The 19,910-nt window shown below is 36.0% G+C and overlaps 1 protein-coding gene across 1 annotated transcript; it reads left to right on the top strand.

Annotated features, from left to right (window-relative positions):
- Window positions 4,055–13,278, top strand: JCHAIN (joining chain of multimeric IgA and IgM). The gene is made up of 4 exons (XM_003356961.3): window positions 4,055–4,286; window positions 7,643–7,769; window positions 11,580–11,660; window positions 12,296–13,278. The coding sequence occupies exons 1-4, from the start codon at window positions 4,223–4,225 to the stop codon at window positions 12,498–12,500; spliced, it is 477 nt and encodes a 158-aa protein (XP_003357009.1). The 5' UTR covers window positions 4,055–4,222; the 3' UTR covers window positions 12,501–13,278.

Raw genomic sequence — 19,910 nt, 5'->3', positions numbered from 1 at the left:
CCCAAGGTTAGTTTTGCATTTTCTGCAAACCCAACAAAGATTGACTAACATATTGATGGTGATAAAATGTATGATGATGATAATAATTACTATACCTTTAGAGCACTTACCACATGCCAAGATCTGTTCTAATTTCTTACATGTAGTAATATATGTAAAACTTCACAACAATCCTATGAAATATGTATTATGTATTGTCATTATACCCATTTCATAGAGAGAGGAATTGAAACATGGGGGTTAAATGACTTGGCCAAGGTTTGCCTCATGTTACATTGCTAGTAAGTGGTGGATTTAAAGGTAAACCCAGGCAATCAGACTCAGAACCTTTCTCTTAACTATTATGTATATTTTTTCTCAGTACCCCCTCTTGCAGGGTCCCTGATCTGTTGTTATTTACTTGATTTTCTTCCTCTTTTGACTTTGCAGAGAGAATAGCTTGTCCTTCCCTCTCTCAAAAGTAAAAGGGGGAAAGTCTACTACCACAGAAAGTGCTATTTTTCAAGGCCAACAGTTCCTATCTTAGCATTCCCCCTTTCCCTCCAAAGTTCTCTAAAGACTGGAGGAGAGATCCTGGCAGTGATGGGGTGGTGATTGACTGCAGTAAGTTGAGTTTTATTACTTCTTGTTAAGCCTCAGAAGAAGTATCTAACTTTCTTTAGAGCTTAGGATACTTGGAGTTCCTGTTATGGCACAGGGAAAATGATCTGATTAGTGTCTATGAGGATGCGGGTTTGATCCCTGGCCTCACTCAGTGGGTTAAGGATCCGGTGTTGCTGTGAGCTGTGATGTAGGTTGCAGACGAGTTGGACCTTGAGTTGCTGTGGCTATGGTGTAGGCTGGCAGCTATAGCTCCAATTCGGCCTCTAGCCTGGGAACTTCCGTATGTCGTAGATGCATCCATTAAAAAACAAACAAAAAAAAAAAAAACAAAAAAAAACAAAAAAAAAAAAAAAAGAAGAAGGAGTTCCCGTCGTGGTGCAGTAGTTAACGAATCCGACTAGGAACCATGAGGTTTTGGGTTCGATCCCTGGCCTTACTCAGTGGGTTAAGGATCCAGCGTTGCCATGAGCTGTGGTGTAGGTTGCAGACGTGGCTCAGATCCCGCGTTGCTATGGCTCTGGCGTAGGCTGGTGGCTACAGCTCTGATTAGACCCCTAGCCTGGGAATCTCCATATGCCGAGGAAGTGGCCCTAGAAAAGGCAAAAAGACAAAAAAAGACAAAAAAAAAAAAAGGGGGGGAAGAATTTAGGATACTTAGCCATTCTTGTTTGTCAGCTAGTGAACTCTGGGGCAAACGAAAATATTTTTTTATTACTAAAGCTATTGTAGTAGAAAGAGGTTAGAGGCTTGGACTAGGGTGGCAGTGAGAATGGAGAGAATCAGATAAAGTTGGGATATATTTTGAGAATAAAATCAAGAAGACACGATGGTAAATTAAATGTGAAGGGGAAGAATAGAAAGGGATCAAAGAAGAAATTTTGCTTTAAGGTGGATGGAGTTCCATTTACTGAGCTGAGGAAGACTAGAGAAGAAAGGTTGGAATGGAAATATGAAGGTAGCTTGGTCATCAAGAGTATGGTTTTGCCTGGTTGAGTTTTAGATACCTGTTAGATAGCCAGGTGAAGATATCCGATAGAAAGTTGTATACAGGAGTTTGCAACTCAGTGCTCAAGGTAAAGTCTACAGTTACACATTTGAAAGTCACAGCATGTCCTATATTCAAATCCATGGAATCAGATAAAATGAATCAGAGAGAGGATGAGGGAAAAGAAAAGGCTGTGTTAGTCTTAATATTCAGAGGAAAATTCAGCAAGTTGTCAATGAGATAAGAGGAAAAAACAAGGAGAGTGTATTCTCTGTGTCTCAAGAGAATCAAGTCTTTGTCATTATTTGAGTATACTAAATATAATAAGCTATGTACAGAGGAAGTGAAACATCCACCCATTTCAGATGGTTTTCCAAACTCGGGCTGTCTACTGTATAGGAAAAATTTGCAACAAAACTTGAGTGGGAGTAAAGAAGGTGAGACTAAATTACCCTCTTTTTTGGTGAAGAATTTAGAACATGTGGCTAAGCTCACAATTATTTAACTCATTATATACATATATATATATATATATATATATATATATATACAGGTTATGAAACAATCCCCCTATAAAACATAAATATAAATAAATAGAAGACTCAGCTAAGTGGTTTTTTCAAAATAAGCTCATTTGTTAAAAAAAATTACCTTTATTAGCTTCTTGCTCTTCCATAGTTAATGTTGCTAGCTCTTACCCCCTTCCCCACGGGTTTCTAGTCTACTGATTTTCAAATTTTAGTGCACATCAGAGTCAACTGGAAGGCTTTTAAAAGTACATATTTCAAGGTCATATCTCCAGACATTGTGATTTGGTATAGCCAGAAAAATCCACATTTTTGAATAGTGCTCCAAGTGATTCTAGGGAAGATGATCCCTGGACCACACTTGACAAAACGCTGTACCTGATCTGATATTGCATGCATAGGTAGCACTTTTCTGGTGGCAAAAGTGCCGCCTGACACTGTCTATGCTTTATTTTTATTAAATTACTTACTTTTAGATTCATGACTTACATAATGGAATTACAAAACTATAAGGTTTAAAGAATGGAAACGTCAAATGTAGAGCTTTTCTTTAGCTTGGTAATTATATGTCAGTTTTTGCTTTTATAAAAAATAAGTTTTGGAGGATGCTTTAATTTGTCTCCAGGGATATATCTAACTTGCTTTGGGGGTACAATCTACCCTTGAGTTTATTTTCAAGGAGGTAATAGTTAAAAAAATGCATCTGGCTAACTTCTACTTACTTTTTTTTTTTTTTTGGAGTGGTAGATTAAATCAGTTATTTAGAAATGAGATGAGATGCCTTAAGATCTTAAGTGATTAATATTTGTTTTGACATCCTGATCATACACTAAAATAATGAGCTTTCAGATGTTTCTTTTTCTATCAGATATAATTATTCATGTGAATCCTGTATATTTTTCTTAACCTCAAATAGTTTCTAAGTCTCATGACAGAAGAAATTAAAATGAGGGAAAGTTTGACAGTGTAATGATATTGTATGTTTAGTGCCTGGCACTCGTTTTTGCTAGGTACTCAGTACATGTTGATTGAAGGAATACAGTTATGTGCCAGCCTTTTAATAGCTTTCATTCTGCCTTTTTTTAACTGAGGTCTGCTTGCTTACTCATGGTCCTGAAATATTTCTTTAGTAACTCTCAAAATGCTAAGAGACTATTAAAAACTTAGAGAACTGAGAACCTAAAGTAACGTAAATTTGATGTTGCATGTAACTGTAGCCAGCATATTCTTGGAACCAACCCAGCCTAAGAGACATTCTAGCATGTTGGAGTAGGAGATGATGCTCTTTCCAAAAGCTCATTAATACAAAAAAGTTTACAGGAAATAATTGCAGTGATTCCATTGTCCACAGAGGCATCCCAATTGAGCATCATTTCTTGGGTTTATAATTCTGAAGGTATACCAGGTGAGCAAACACAGGGTCTGCCTTAATACTATCAAATCAAAACATGGCAACTGATAAATCTAACATCCACCTGTTTCTAATTCCAGTTCCATGTTTGAGTTTATAAAATAGCTGAAAGTAGTGAGAATATGTATATATTATATATGTGGTCTATAATATATGTATATGTTAAACCTGGTAGCTTGGTTAATTAAGAACTAGAAGGAAAAGTTGGCATAAGATAAAACTGGAACTGAAGAATTAAGTGGCTTTAATTCTTTCCTCCTCCTTCTCTCTCCATCATTTATTGTTCCAGAAACAACAAATATCATATTATATTTGATTTAATTTAAAAACTTTATTATCTAGATAATAATGTTGAGACTCCTTATTTAAACATTCCTAATGGAATCCTTCCTTGAAATTATTATTGGCCTCCTGATTTAATTCCATAGAATAACCATAAAATAAAAAGTGATTGCACCAAAACATGGCTTTGGGGGATATTTTGGAAGAAAATACGTAAATATGAGCCATACATTTCTTTTCAGTGCAGCATTTAAATTTCAGACTTCAACCGCAGTGGTGATTGTTCTTAATTTGTTGGCTGTCTGGAGTGTTATTTTAAGAAAGCAGAAGCACCGTCATTTGCACAGTCCTCATAGATCACACACCTTAACTCTGACTCTTTAGCTCCAGTTTTTCAAAAGAAGTGAAGTCAAGATGAAGAACTCTTTGCTCTTCTGGGGAGTCCTGGTCATTTTTGTTGAGGCTGTTTTTGTGACAGGTATGTGGTATTTTGAAAATGAACCCAGATAAAGGGAAAAATAGAACACAGATCTGTTCTTCAGATTTAAACATTTATGTTTGTGCTCTGGTTGGACATCTAGCTGTCTACTTCTTTCTAACATGCTGTAAACTTTGTATGGGCAGTGATCTTTACATGGACAAGACTAGCATTGTAATTATTTTTATTCTTTTTTCTCTTCTCATATTTATTGCATATTACAGGCTAGAGAATAAGGAAATAGATATTTCTGGATAAGTTATCGATAGCTATAATTATACAAATAACCATACTGAATCTTGAAAATCAGTAATCCTCTCCTTGAATGTCTCAAATTTATAATCTGGATAAATGAGGTAATAATTACAGTAAATGCAGGTTAGAGTGCGATAGGATTTTATTTCCCCAAAGAGACTGGTATTAGTTCTACCAGCTTTCCTGGATCTGAGCCTGCAGATTTATTATGAACCTTTAACAATGTTTAATGTACAAATTTCATATAACTTAATGGCTGAATTTCAGTTATTTTATTTATTAACTTTTCAACTGCAGTAGCAAATGAATTATTTTCTGAATATAGAAGCACAGTGTTTAATTTATTTTCATCTAGAAGGGCCTTTGAAGTAGAAGTGATATAATTTGGCTGGATTGTTCTAACACTCACTGAGCTTATTTTTTTTTGTTGTTGTTGGGGGCTTATTCTTTTTTTTTTTTTAAGATGGGGTGTAGAGGGAATTTTATTTATTTATTTATTTATTTTGTCTTTTTGCCATTTCTTGGGCCGCTCCCGCGGCATATGGAGGTTCCCAGGCTAGGGGTCGATTGGAGCTATAGCCACTGGCCTACGCCAGAGCCGCAGCAACGTGGGATCCAAGCCACGTCTGTGACCTACACCACAGCCCACGGCAATGCCGGATCGTTAACCCACTGAGCAAGGCCAGGGATCGAACCTGCAACCTCATGGTTCCTAGTCGGATTCGTTAACCACTGCGCCACGACGGGAACTCCTGGGGGCTTATTCTTATTTCAAAACAGAGTATGATATAATTTAGAATAGTCATTTTACATATATTTTATACTAATTTAGAATTAATAATAATGAATTTTAATAATGTTTAAAACATAAAGATAGTAGTAGTAAACCATGTACAATATATGTACTATATATATATATATAAAATATGTTTATGAACATGCTTATATATCTATAAATATGTGTGTAAAACATATATAGCTATATATGTATAACAGAACTATCATTTATTGAGTACATACTATATTCTAGGCATTATGCTTTATGTATACTGCTCCATTTAATTTTCATAATAACCATTTGAGGTTAGGTATTATTATTATTTCTGACATATGATTGAACCTGTTGAAATTGAGAGAGCTGAAATAACTTACCTAAGGTCACACAACAAGCGTGTGGTAGGTAGAACCCAGGACATCTGCTGCTATAGTCCACACTCCTAACTAGTATCCTATTCTGCCTGCCTCACCTGTTAGTAAACTTATTATGTTCATATCTAGTATATGTTGTTAAGTCTATTTTCTTATTTGTTTGAACTGATTAATTAAATTAAATAAATGTTTATTAAGCCCCTACTATGTCTTAGCTGCTTTTGGAATAAAGTAGGGCACAGTCTATGATAACAGGTTTATTAGGAAAAATAGTACCTGTCAATGAAACAGAATGTTAGAATCTTTGTAACTCTTGGTGAGTTGAAAGTATTTGTACATTTTCTGGTAGATGTATAGGGTTGCATAATATTTTTATGTAATAGCAGTAATGATGTTTATTTCCCCTAGGTTTCTGGCAAGAAAATATAATATATACCATAAATAAAATACAGATATTTTCTATTTAAGACTTAATAGTCAAGTCACATACTCAATCTATATTTTGGTCATGCATTTCATGCTCATTTGTACTTTACTGAGAAAAACATTTAAGAGTCATGAATACAGGAGTAGGGAAGAGAACACAATTTAAGTCATCTTGAACTCTTTTTGAAATGTTAATAATTATATCATTATTTTAAACTGGCTTTGTAATGTTTCTTCTCCAATATCCAATAGACTTTTATCAGAAGATTTATTAAGAAATTATGAATAATGGCATAATAATGCATTTTAAAGTACTTCAAACAATTATAAGTACAATAACAATGATATTAAAATGTTTTTATAATGATTATTATCATTAAAACTGAAATTCTGCAATTAGGTCCTCTCTACTCTGGGATCATCTCTGGAATAATTAGAGTTCCAGTTATAATTATGTATCCTTATCACTTAACCTTTATAACTTGAATTCATGTGCTAAGTCTTTATTTTTTTAATTGAGGCTTGATGGAAGGAAATTTGAGAGGTCACTTAGCTAGAATTATAGGAATTGAGAAGATGCTTAACATCATTATTATTGTCTAGTTAGCACTATTAAAGCTTTTTATTGTTAACTCTTCAAGTATCTGTTAACTGATCTAAGTCTAGTCATTTGCGTATTTACTCATTCATTTATTTTTTATTATATTATTATTATTACAATATAATTATATTATATTATTATTTATTATTATTTTTTCTATATACATGCATATTCTATTAAATAAAATTTGCACCTCACAAATTTTCTAAATTGTTCTAGCAAACTTATAGCACTTTATAGTTAGATAAACTGTATCTTTAAAAATAATTCTTATAAGAAATATTAATAAATATAGCACTTGTTATTTTGCTGGATTAAATGATTATACTATGATAATCTGATTGTTATTATTCAAAAGAAGAATATATTTAAGTTTAGGAAAATTATAGTGGAGAATATTTAAAGTCTTACAAAATAAAGTTATCTTGGGGAAAACAGGCATATTCTTATTCAGTCTAAGGAAAAAATATGTACATGGGAGTTTAGGAAGGATGTGGCACTTCAAACTGGGTTTATAAAGGTTAATGTTATTTTTTGTTCGCTTTTGAATGAATTGCTTTGGTCTGGGAGAGATCCAGCCTAGATTTTTGTTTTCTCTATCATTTTGGCATTTGGTGCTGATTTTTACAAAGCTCCATCATGCAGAGCATTGTACTGCTATTAAAAGCATTAGATTAAAACCAGAATTCTTTCAGCTCAGGTTTCCACACACTGGTCAAAAGAAACAGAAAATTCCTTTTGGAGTTCATTTGAATTTCCTTCACTACTCTATGAGGTTCCACTTAGCTATTTTAGATTAGGAAAGAGAATAGTGGAGAATGCTGAAACCTGTCAAACATAAAACATAGAAGATAAATTAACTCAATACAAAGTATAAAGACAGACTTTCATTTCCCTCTCTTCTTAACCTGTTTTATCTTTCAAGCCCAAGATGAAGAAGAAAGTACCGTCCTTGTTGATAACAAATGTAAGTGTGCCCGGATTACTTCCAGGATCATCCGCTCTGCTGAAGACCCTAGTCAAGACATTGTGGAGAGAAACATCAGAATTATGTGCGTGCTGTTTCACATTTCATTTTTTCATGTTGTGAGCAGAGATAATTTCTGGTACAAGTGATTGGTTGTACCTGTATCTGTAATCCTCTTTTTGATGTGTAGCACCTTACACATTCAATCTGGTTAATGGGCTTGACTAAGTATGTAGAAATTACGAGCAGGAACAAAGTTTTCCAGACAACCTAAAGGTAGCCAGCTAGATCAAATAATAACTGAAGATTGGATCTAGTCATCAGCATGCCCTATTTATATGGAGTTATTTCAATTTGAATCAGAACTTTTAGTTGCCCTTGATCAGTTCAAATTGAAACTCCAGATAACACTAAAAGCTTTGTTTTGTACCACATGTGGACTACAGAGTATTTCACCTTGTACTCAACTGTCTAAAGGTGAGGTAAGGTAAATTAATCAAATCGACTAAATTGAACATTGGACTTCAGATATTCATTTCATTTTACACATAGTCTAAGTTATAAGCTGTGAGAGTCATATTCAAGTGAAAAAATGCTACTAGTATTTCAGAAATGAGATTCCTGTTGTATGCAGTCATTAATGTCTTTCTTTTGAACCACTTCTGCCTGGAATAGTCCCCTCCTCCCCAAAGCAAGAACCCTTTGTTGGAATAGAACAAAGCATTCAACCCCATTTAATCAATGGGAGAAGTATAATATATTTGAGAATTTGTTTCGCTGTGTCACTTAATAGCTATGTGCTCTGGTATGCTAGTTACTTTTCCACTCTAAACTTCAACTTTCTCATCTTTACATACTAATAGAAAAGTAATGTGTATCTTATAGGGTTACTGTAAAGATAAATTGGGAAGATCTATTCCTTTTAAAGACTGTGTAGTTCCTGGCACATTTTCTTCCTAAAATCCCTTTGGTGGTTCCCCCAACATTGTTTGTTAGTAGGATGAATTACACGTCTCAGCCTAACCTATAGCACTCAATGTAAGTCTTAAGCTCTTCCAGTACCACTTTTTTTTTTTTTTAACCTTATGTTTGAAAATCCAGCAACACTGCAGTCCCTTTATTTCCCCACACTCACAGTCCTTCCTTCCTCTTCTCTTTTTTGCATATGCTAGTTCCTCTGCTTGAAGAACTCCTTCTCCCACCTCTCTTAGCCTGGCTGACTCCTCAACCTGCACATCTTAGCTTAGACATCACTTCCTCTAGCAAGTTTTCTTTGACCACTCAAAGTCCATATAACGTAGCTCCCTGTTAGGCATAGAATAATTAGAGAAGCATGTAACTTGGGGTGATGGCATTCATCACACTGGTGCCTAAACCATGTTGAAGAGGAATGACTATCTTATGTTTAAATCTCCAGGGGGCAGATTTAAAAATGGTACTCTAGAATTCTCTAATTCATTTTTTTTCTTCTGAGACATAATTCTTTTTATGATATATTTTTTATTGAAATCAGGTAATTCAGTTACTTCATGCCATTTCCCTGATGGGTATTGATGCTGCCCTAATCTTATTTTTGAGAGTTCTATTATCATTGCTGTATCATTATGGCATTATTTTCAGCTTCATACTTACTAATGACGTGACTTAGGGCAAGCTACTTAATAATTTGAGCCTGTTTCCTAAACTGAAAAAAAGGAAAAATTATGTAAATATGTATTATGTATGTATACATATATACTTAGGGTTGGGAGGATTAAATATAGTAGTGTATAAACACAGTGAAACACTCATACATATTTATTCCCCCTTCTTTTCTCGTTACTTAAAGCATTTTCTGATGTTACTAGAGATTTTGTAATGTAATAAGGAATAAATCCATTCATTCATTCATTTGACAAAGGTTTTTTTTTTTTTTTTTTTTCTTTTCTGTCTTTTTAAGGCCATACCCATGGCATATGGAAGTTCCTGGGCTAGGGATCGAATTGGAGCTTCAGCTGCAGGCCTACACCACAGCAACACAGCAACATGGGATCTGTGCTGCGTCTATGACCCACACCACAGCTCAGGGCAATGCCAGATCCTTAACTCACTGAGCGAGGTCAGGGATCGAACCTGCGTCTTCATGGATGCTAGTCGGGTTCGTTACTGCTGAGCCATGACAGGAACTCCGACAAATATTTATTGAGTGCTTATGAAAGCCACTGAGGATTGGAGCTGGGGATACAATATTTATACAAAACACAGTCCATGCCATCAAAGAATTTACAGTCTAGTAGGAAACTTTAAATAATTGGAAGGGCAATTACAATACAGTATTGTAAATGCTATGACAGCAACTGGCATAAGATGTTATAGGAGCATGAAGGAGGGACCTCCAGTCCAGTCTTTGGGGGAGGTGGGAGTCAGGAAAGGGGTATTTGGAGTAAGTGATGGATGTGGTAGTGGGTGGTGGCTGTTAGCTGGCTGAACTGGAGTTAGTTGGGCAAATGTGTGTGGAAAACGGCAGGGTTGATAGGTAAGGCAGATCATTCTAGGAAAAGGATCATGAGTTCATCAGGTTAACATGCTTAGCACAGTCCCAGGCACACTTAGTACTTAGTAAATGTTAGAACTGTCACAGTTTTTGTTATTTTTAAGCTTTGGAGAAAAGCAAGGTAAGCGTGTGGAATTGTAAGCAGTCTCTTTTTCAGCTGGCCCATGGTATTAAAAAGTGCAGCATGGTGAGAGATGAAGCTGGGATGATAGAGGTCTATCATGTAGTGCCATCTAAGCCATTTTAATGACACCCTGTTTTCTGTGGTGAGACAATGTAGGTTTTAAGTAGAGAAGGAAATCAGGCTTGTATTTTGGAAAGATCATTTTGGCAATAATGTGGCTAATATGTTGGAAGGGTCAAGACTGAAGGAAGGTATTGCTATATAATCTTGGAGAGAAACTATGGTGTCCTGAATTAAGTGGTTGGATTTCACAGATTCAAAGAATTAGAATCAACTGAACTGTGAGATGGACTAGGTATTCATATTCATGACAGGGAAGACTGCGGCATGGTATCCAAGTTTCTGGCTTAAATATCTACGTGGATGGTATTGCCAAATGCAAAGTTAGAAAACACACGTTTTTCTCTGTATCTTTTGGTAGAGAGGGGTGCAAATGAAAAGTAGCGATGACATAGATGAAAAAATGTGAAAGTTAATGAAATCACCTAAATGAATTGATGTGTTATCTAGTTTTTCATGGAACATCTCCAAATCAAGAGGTCTGGATTGCATGTAGTTCCAGCTTTATGCCCCTGATTTATAATTACTGCATTTCTAAATTGTAGATATTAATATATGTCTATTCATTTTACATTGAACATATCCTATATGCCACCCATATAGCAAGGCACTAGGAATACATAAATGTTCTTGCCTCAAGGAATTTATAGAGTCTAGAATCAACTCTGTAGATAAGCAACCCTGATGTGGCTTTGGTTAAAAAAGGCATACGAACTTTAATGACGGTACAGAGGAAGGAGTTTATTGATAGGTGTGGGTGGGATCAAGGTGATCATCACAGAGAAAGTAAAACTTGAGCTTCTTTTTAATGGAAAAGCAGGGATTTGCCAGGTAATCAAAGATAGTTGACAGAGGAGTTGCTGTGAGATGTATTTTGAAGTAACATGTTTAAAATTTAGCAATTACTGTGAACTCTGAATAAAAGTATTACTAAAGAGTGCTTATAGAGTGCTAAATTTCCTAAAGGTCCAAATGAAATAGTAAGTATTGCTATTAATGTAGTTAATATTAATAGTAAGCAGTGCTTAATATAGCAATGTATCCATTACCAAAAATAGCAATATTTGTTAGTTTCATCGTTTTTCTTTTTTCCTTCTCTCTCTCTCTTTTTTTTTTAGTGTTCCTCTGAACAACAGGGAGAATATCTCTGATCCCACCTCACCACTGAGAACCAATTTTGTGTACCATTTGTCTGACCTGTAAGAAATTTTCCTTCATACTAATGTAGATATTGAAGTCAATCACTTATAATTAAATTTGTTAGTAAGAATGTTTTGACAACATATTGGGGTATAAACATTTACCAATACATTTTGAACTTTTGAATATATTAATTCCTATGTTAATTATTAGATATCATAAATTCTTAAAACTTTATCACAATTAAATGTTAGCTATAAATTTATTCTAAAGAAGAAATCACTGCCATTGGTATAGAAAGGGCTGGTTTGTCTTTATAGTTCAATAGTTGGATTTCAGACATTAACATGTGGGTATTTCTTTGGAAATTATAGAATCCAACATAAAAATTAAAAAAAAAACCCTTCCTTCTTTGTTACTATAAGTAACTCATTTAATCCTAGTTTACAGTTGGGAATAAACCTAACAGAGTAGACGTTGTATGATGTACACAGTCATATAAGCTATTATTAATTATATTGCTTATTTCAACTAAAGATTGAAAAATTACATAAATAATTCTGTATTATAGAGCAGCTGAAGTCTGAAAGGAGTCACCCTTTGTTAGCACCAGTTGATTTTGGATAGAAGTAGTCACTTAGATTCTGACACAACATTTGATGCGGATTGTCTAAAGTGTATATTTGTTTTTCAGCTGTAAGAAATGTGATCTTACAGAAGTGGAGCTGGATAATCAAATCGTTACTGCCACCCAGAGCAATTTATGTGATGACGACATTGAGACCTGCTATGCTTATGACAGAAACAAGTGCTACACAAACACGGTCCCATTTACCTATGATGGACAGACCAAAATGGTGCAAACAGCCTTGACCCCGGATTCCTGCTATCCTGACTAATTTAATCCTTACAGGCTGCACAACTCCTTATCTTGAAAGGCTCTCCATTTCCATTCAGGTAGTTAATCAGTTTACTACCAATGAATTTGAAACTATGATTTTTTTTTTTTAGGGGGATAATGTAAAACTCATTCCTTCTCTCTGCCCAATGATTGAAATAATAACATTGTTATTTTAAAGGTAAATTACTACATTTAAAAAAACAGGCAAAGGGAGAAAATAAAACTCAGAGTAATTTTTCCTTCCTTTTTTTTTTTTTGGCTTTGCCCTGGAGAGCCTGAGCTTTTGCATATTCCATATTAATCTCTTTTAAAAAGTATCACTGTGTAGAGAAAATTTATATGTAAATATAAGTCAATGTATTTGTCTTCATTAGAAGAAGAATAATTGGAAAACATGTTTTAGAAAGATTCATAAAATTATTTAAAATGGGATCTCTAATATTTATGAAACCAATTATCCAAAAGTGACATAATTAAATGTATATTTGAAGGATATATTTTGCCATAACATATTTCGGAGAAAATGATACAGATTTTTTTAAAACAATTTTTATTTGATAATCAGGATAGTGTAAGAAATCCCCATTGGAAATCATCTCTGTTGTAACTTACTCTAACAAATTATGTATACCAAAATATGTGTTCTCTAGCACAGTTTGAACAATTAAATAGATTCATGAGCATATACCTGTGTGAAATAATTTATTGGAAAAAGTTTACTTGTGTTAACATTGCTGTATGTAAGTTGAAATATAATTTATTGCTCAGCAACAGTTTGTAAGTAGAGTGTAATTATGCATTAATCACTGAATTCAAACATATACATATTTGGGCTAGTTCTGTCATTTTATACCTAAAATTAAATAAAAAGGCAAAGTCCTTCGTGACAAATACAGTGCTGGAGTTCCTGTCCTGGCTCAGTGGTTAACAAACCCAACTAGCATCCATGAGGACACAGGTTTGATCCCTTTCCTCGCTCAGTGGGTAAAGGATCCGGTGTTGCCTTGAGCTGTGGTGTAGGTCACATATATGGCTAGGACCCCACATTGCTGTGGCTGTGGCTGTGGTGTAGGCCGGCAGCTATAGCTCTGATTGAACCCCTAGCCTGGGAACTTCCATATGCTGCTGGTGTGGCCCTAAAAAGACCAAAAAAAGGAGACAAATACGGTGTTTATCATGGTACATAAAACTTCTTTGGAAGAAAGCCAAGGCCAATTGAGAAACATATCTAAGGGTACCTTGGAAAGTAAGTGCTGACTGGAGATTTAAAATAATGGAAGGCTGATTAGTGAAAGTAAGTTTCTTGAGGAGATATTGTTCTGTTTTCTTTTTTTTCCCCCAAATGGTAATAGTCATTTATAATAACCTCCACTGTGTTCATACTGATTATTCAGTGTTTTCTTTTAGGAATAAGGCTCCGACACTCTGGTGCTTCAGTAGAAATCATAGTTTTGATATGCTAAAGACAAATCATTCTTGACCATCTTCAATCTGGTATGTGGTTTTAGCCAAGACCTTGAGCTTTGTTTAATCAGTAAACCGTTACTGAGTATTTACCACATACAAGTAACTCTGCTAGACTTTTGGTGATTAAGCTTTGATAGGTGCCCTCAAGAGAGTCACCATTACCATCCCTTCCTAGAACTCTGCCCAACTGGACCCCAGTCCATTTCAGTAATATCTTCTTCATGCAGCTCATCCTGACCACTTAAAAAATGCCACCCCCATTTCCTCGAGGTTTTTAAAGAACCCCCACATACTTAGTGTTCTCTAGCAGACTGTAATTACTTTTACACCGTGTTTATGGCTGGCCTCCCTCATCAAGTGCATAAGCTCCATAAGCACAGCCATTTTAGTTTTGCCCATGATGTGTCCCTGGTACTGGGAAGGGTGTCTGGCATGTGAAGGGGCTGGTGGAATATTTGTTGAATGAATGAATTTGAGTGCAGTTTAGTTGAGGAGATAAAATGTATACATAATTACAATCACTTAGCAGAACTGCTCACAAAGCAAGAAAATAGGTTCCAAAGTGTTATGAGAATTTATGGAAGACTTTCTCCCCAGTTTTATTGAGGTATAACTGACATACAACTTTGTATAAGTTTTAAGGTGTACAGCAGAATGACTTCATATATTTATGTATTGTGAAGTGATCAACACAATAAGTTAACGTCCATCCACTTATATAGTTACAATTTTTTTTCCCTTTGTGTTGAGAACTTTTAGGGGGAGACTTGTTTCTGAAGAAGCTCTTTTACTCTCTTCCCATCTTTACCTTAGTTTCTCTACATACCCAATAGAAAAAGTTTTTGGTACTATGTTGCAGATTCTTGTAGGAGAGAGCCCTAGGCCAGCATTATTGCCTCATTATATGCCAGCTGCAAACTTAAAGTCTCAGAGGTTTTCCTTCTTTCAGAAGTTCAGTTGAACTCTAAGATTATCATATTAATAACAATTTAGCACTTACACTATGTGCTAGGCACCAATCTAAGTGCTTTATTAAGCGTTAACTCAATGTGAATCCACAGTAGCTTGTGACTCTTAAATGAGAGTTACTGAAGAATAATTAAAGCCTCCTATTAGTTTTATTTATACATTTAAGTGGACAATTTAGAAAGGATACATGAGGAATCACCGTAGATAAGACAGCTGTGAAAGAAACCTCTCCTTTGTCTTTGTGTTTGTGTGAGGTCCATGGGCTGCTCCCAGACAATGACGATTGAGTATGGCAAGGATACTAAGACAGGATTTGGGGTGGCAGTGTAGTATAGTAGGTAAATCCATGGCTAACTGGTAAGTCACTATGGGCAAGTTCATCGATATAATGTTTGAAAAATGAGGATAAAAAGAACTATCTCATAAAATATAAAAGTAACTGTTATAAAAATAATAACCCATGCCATAATGTATGTATATCACTTAGTGTAGCTTTTGTAGCATTCAATTACCAGTTGGTATTCTGTGTTGTCTTTTAACTCTTCTCCCTGCCTAGGCAACACATCAGAGAAAAATGTGAAGATGTATTAGATCAGTGATCCTCAAACTTTAGGGTGTGTGAGACTCACTGGGAGGACTCATTGAAACAGGTTGCTGAGCCCCAACCTCAGAGATGCTGATTAGTAGTTCTGGGATTCTACAGAAGAAACTACAGTTCTCAAAAAATTCTCAGGTGCCGCTGTTTGGGAATTGCCCTAGAACCAGTACTTTAAAATTATAAACTGCCATCTCCACCTAGTGGTTGATTTTTGAAGTACTATGCATGTGCATTTTAACATGCTTCATTTAATCTCTCTAAATCCCCTATGAAATGAGTACTATCTTTTTTTTTTTTTTTTTTTTGTCTTTTCTAGGACCGCACCCGCAGCACATGGAGATTCCCAGGCTAGGGGTCTAATTGGAGCTGTAGCTGGTGGCCTACACCACAGCCACAGCAACGCAGCTGCAACCTACACCACAGCTCATGGCAATGCTGGATCCTTAACCCACTGAGCAAGGCCAGGGGTGGAACCCACAGCCTCATGGTTCCTAGTCGGATTCATTAACCACTGAGCCATGATGAGAACTCCAGTACTATCTTCATTTTACAAATGATGAAGCTAAGATGCAAAGAGATAAAGTAATCTTATTAAGGTTTGGCAAATAGTATATGGAGAACTGATAATTGGATCCAGACTTTCAGATTCCAAAGCCAGTGCTCTCATTCAGTATATTATCCTGTCTAAAATACATTTTCAGACAATTTCCCCCAGTAATTCCACTTCTGAGGAAGTAATCAGAAATATAGACAAAGAGGCATAAAGATATTTATCAGAACATTATTTATTATAGTGAAAATTCATAAGGAAACTTTAAGCCCATCATCGAAGGGAAATAATATAGTGTATATTTCAGAATATTTTACAGGCAACGGAAATGAAGCTTTAAGTATTTCTAATTGTGTGGAAATTCCTTATTTAATATGAAGAGGGAAATTTAGACTATTTCATAAAATAGTTACTCTCATATACACGTAAAAGGGAAAAATAAACCAAAATGTTAACACTGGATAGTGGGATTATGTTATTTTATTTGTTTCCTTTTACTTTTCATTATTTACCAAATATTCTACAATGAGTATTTTGGTAATTAGAAAAATATTGGTCGTTTTTAAACTTTATTGTATTAAAATTTGGTAAATTCTAAATTTTATTCATTTACAAAATGTATTTAAAGAGTGACGCTTATTTAGCATCTACTCTGCTCAGTACAATGCCAGTTGCTATGAGGGATACATAAGATGAATAAGATCTGGGCCTCGCTTTTTAGGAATTTTCTTCCCTCTTCTGTAGGTCGAACTAACACAGGAAAAAAAAAAATCAACACATGATACAAGACAATGGGTGATTAAGTATAAAAAATGATGTGCTGTGAGCCTTTGAGGATGCTGGGGATCTCAGGGCTGGGGTAATGTTGGAGGAGATCTTAGTGGAATGGGGCCTTCATGGAGAGAAATAGAACTTTCTAGAACTGCATGAGCCAGGCAAAGCGACAGGAAGAAGCATAACATACATATAGGAATATTGACAGAATTAGCTTGCCTGTCTTTCTCTTTGTGTTCTTTATTGAATCTGTTACATGCTTCATTGGTAAAAATCCCCTCAAATTGGTGATATTCAGTTTTTTCAGTGGTTGAGACTTTTCTGTTCCTTTTCTGGTGAGTGTGCAGTTATCTCTTATTTACGGGAAATAGCTTTGTACTTCGCCTCTCCAGGTCCGACCTACCAACTGGCTGATTTATCGTCACCTGGGAACATGTTCATAACAGAATTGCAGGCCCCACTCTAGAATCACAGAATCAAAACCTGCATTTTAACAAGGTGATTCATATATACATTAATGCTTGAGAAATGCGTTATAGCATGCAGTACTCTCAAATATAGCCTGAATCTTAGGGAAAGGAGGCAGCTCCCAGCGTGGTTCAATAGCTGGAGGACTGACAAGATGCCACCCAAAGTTTTTTTTACCATTACCATCTCTAAATATGGCATGATTAGACGGACTCTCTAAGGGCATGGTGGATGATGGGGAGGCCTACATATTCACCAACCCTTGAGGAAGAATATTTTTGCTAGTTTAACCACAGCAAATACCTGACAGTGCCAAAAGGAATGAGGCCTGGTTATTTGGATAGTACAGAGGAAATTACTGCCCCAGTTGCTGAAACACAGAAATAGAGGGTGTTGGGTTCCCATCGAGATGAAACGGGGTTGGGGGGTGGGGTACTGTGAGAGCAGAGGATCTTGATTTGGGAGGTGAAGGGGTACTGAGGGAAGCTTCATCTATTTCACAATTATGTCTGTGTGGGATTACAGTTTAGCTTCCTCCTGGATCCTTTATTTAAAGAATTCTGCTTTTTCAGCATGGTATTCTGTTTGTTAACAGCTGAATCTTGTTTACTGAATTTAAAGGGGAAGCAGAAAAAAAAAATCCAGTGGCTAATATTGTTGAGCTAGGGATGAGGTACAGAAGCAAGGAAGAACAGGTGGACAAAACCAGTAGCTGTAACCTGTGGTGAAATGATGGTTACCTCTTTTCTATCAAGTGCAGTTTCTTCTGAGTTTTAATTGGGCAGTTGGTCTGAGTCACACTGAAACCTTTGAGATTTGCAAAGGAGGGACAGAACTGTTGACTTCAAGTCCTGCGTGTCTGGTTCTCTTTTTGGTTTTTAGAAATAAAATTTGGCAAAGGAAAAGAAAAAAAAAACCCCAACAGAAAGGGAGTTCCCTTTGTGGCTCAGCAGTAACAAACCCGACTAGTATCTATGAGGATGCAGGTTCAATCCCTGTCCTCGCTCAGTGGGTTAAGGATATGGCGTTGCCAGGAGCTGTGCTATAGGTCACAGACACAGCTTGGATCCTGTGTTTTTGTGGCTGTGGTGTAGGCTGGTGGCTACAGCTCTAATTCTCCCCCCTAGCCTGGGAACTCCATTTGCCGCAGATGTGGCCCTAAAAAGCAGAAAAAAAATTTTTAGTTTCCTGAGAGCAAGATGAATCTACTTTAGGGTTCTTAGAGTCATGACTGGAGGAGACTGGGTTAAGTGAGGGCAGAGATATGTCAAAACAAATGATAACTTACATATCATCTCGTGAGTTTTCTTTAAAGATGTACAAAGTAAAACTTTGATGTGAATGACTAAAGTAAAATATGTCCAAGGCACCCAGAAAGCCAGGGAAGAATCTCTGTGATAATGGCTCCTAAGTCTGTTTTCAGAGGTGACTGGACCCTATATTTCTATCATCTTATTTTGCTTCTTGCTTAAGTGAAAAAATGCAAGATTTCCTCCAGCCAACTGGATCAATGCTGAACTATTCCCTAGAGAAATCTCCTTTAGGCTGTGAGACAGAAAAGCTTACAAGTGTGTGTTAGCCTTTCTGGATTTTCTCTTATTTTCATCCTCAGATATTATATTTTTCTCCTTTCTCAGCTAGAGTCATCACCAGGATCTAACCAGGCATTTTAGAATCAGCAGGCGACGACCACTAGACATAGGAACTCACCATAGAGACATGTGGAGGCATGGGGTTGCCAGAGACAGGAGGGGATTGCTTTCAGGGCCTGCCACCTCACTGCAGGCACCTTAATCTTAGGCTGACTTTAAAGCTTAATCAATAACTTAGCAAGGGCACATAGAATAACTTCTTTACTGTGAGGAGCTCAGCCCAGGTATTCAGGTTTGCACAAGGGTACTGACAGTGATGAGATGAAGAGTTGTTTTCTGCTGGGATGTCCCTTCACCCCCCTTTCACTCTATATTCTCAGTTTCAGTAGCTGGTTTTGTCCCACTGTGCCTTTACATTTTGCATTACAGAGGTCTCGGATGGTAAGGGCCTCTCAGATGAAGGTCTGTCCACAGGCATATCGGCCAAAAGAAATATATGATCTATGCATTTTGATGAAGCATTGAAGTGAATGAGTGTTTTATGAGTATTCATATCTAAATTTTAAAAATCATTTGGAAAAAGTAGTGAAACATAATAATGTACTTTATTTTGACGAGGATAATTCTTGAGACAGTTTTATATAGAATAAGTCAATAATTTTTTGATGTGCAATTAAAATCTGGTGGTGGATTTAAACAACTAGTAGATGACCTAGATAGTGTAGCGCTAAGCTCCTTTCTTACCCTGAGATTCTACAATGCAAATGTTGCTGAAAAGGTAAAGCTTCAGAGTGTGGTGGCTCATTCATCATTCCAGATGCTTTACCCACAGGACAAGCACACTGGTATTTCCATGGGAGCTTTAAGGACTGCTTTAAAATCAGTCAATGAATAAATATTTATTGGCTATCTACTATGTGCAAGACACTCTGCAGGGAACTTGAGAAGACTCAAAGGACAAGATTTCTTTCCTTAGGAAGTTTTCAACAT

This window comes from Sus scrofa, chromosome 8 (genome assembly GCF_000003025.6).
Source record: "Sus scrofa isolate TJ Tabasco breed Duroc chromosome 8, Sscrofa11.1, whole genome shotgun sequence".
Classification (NCBI taxonomy): Eukaryota; Metazoa; Chordata; class Mammalia; order Artiodactyla; family Suidae; genus Sus; species Sus scrofa.
This window is presented reverse-complemented; position numbering and strand designations above follow the sequence as displayed.

Coding starts and splice junctions, on each gene's coding strand:
- JCHAIN (XM_003356961.3), top strand. CDS start 4,223: ATGAAGAACTCTTTGCTCTTCTGGGGAGTCCTGGTCATTTTTGTTGAG. Junction 4,287..7,642: donor TGAGGCTGTTTTTGTGACAG/GTATGTGGTATT, acceptor TTATCTTTCAAG/CCCAAGATGAAGAAGAAAGT. Junction 11,661..12,295: donor GTGTACCATTTGTCTGACCT/GTAAGAAATTTT, acceptor TTTGTTTTTCAG/CTGTAAGAAATGTGATCTTA.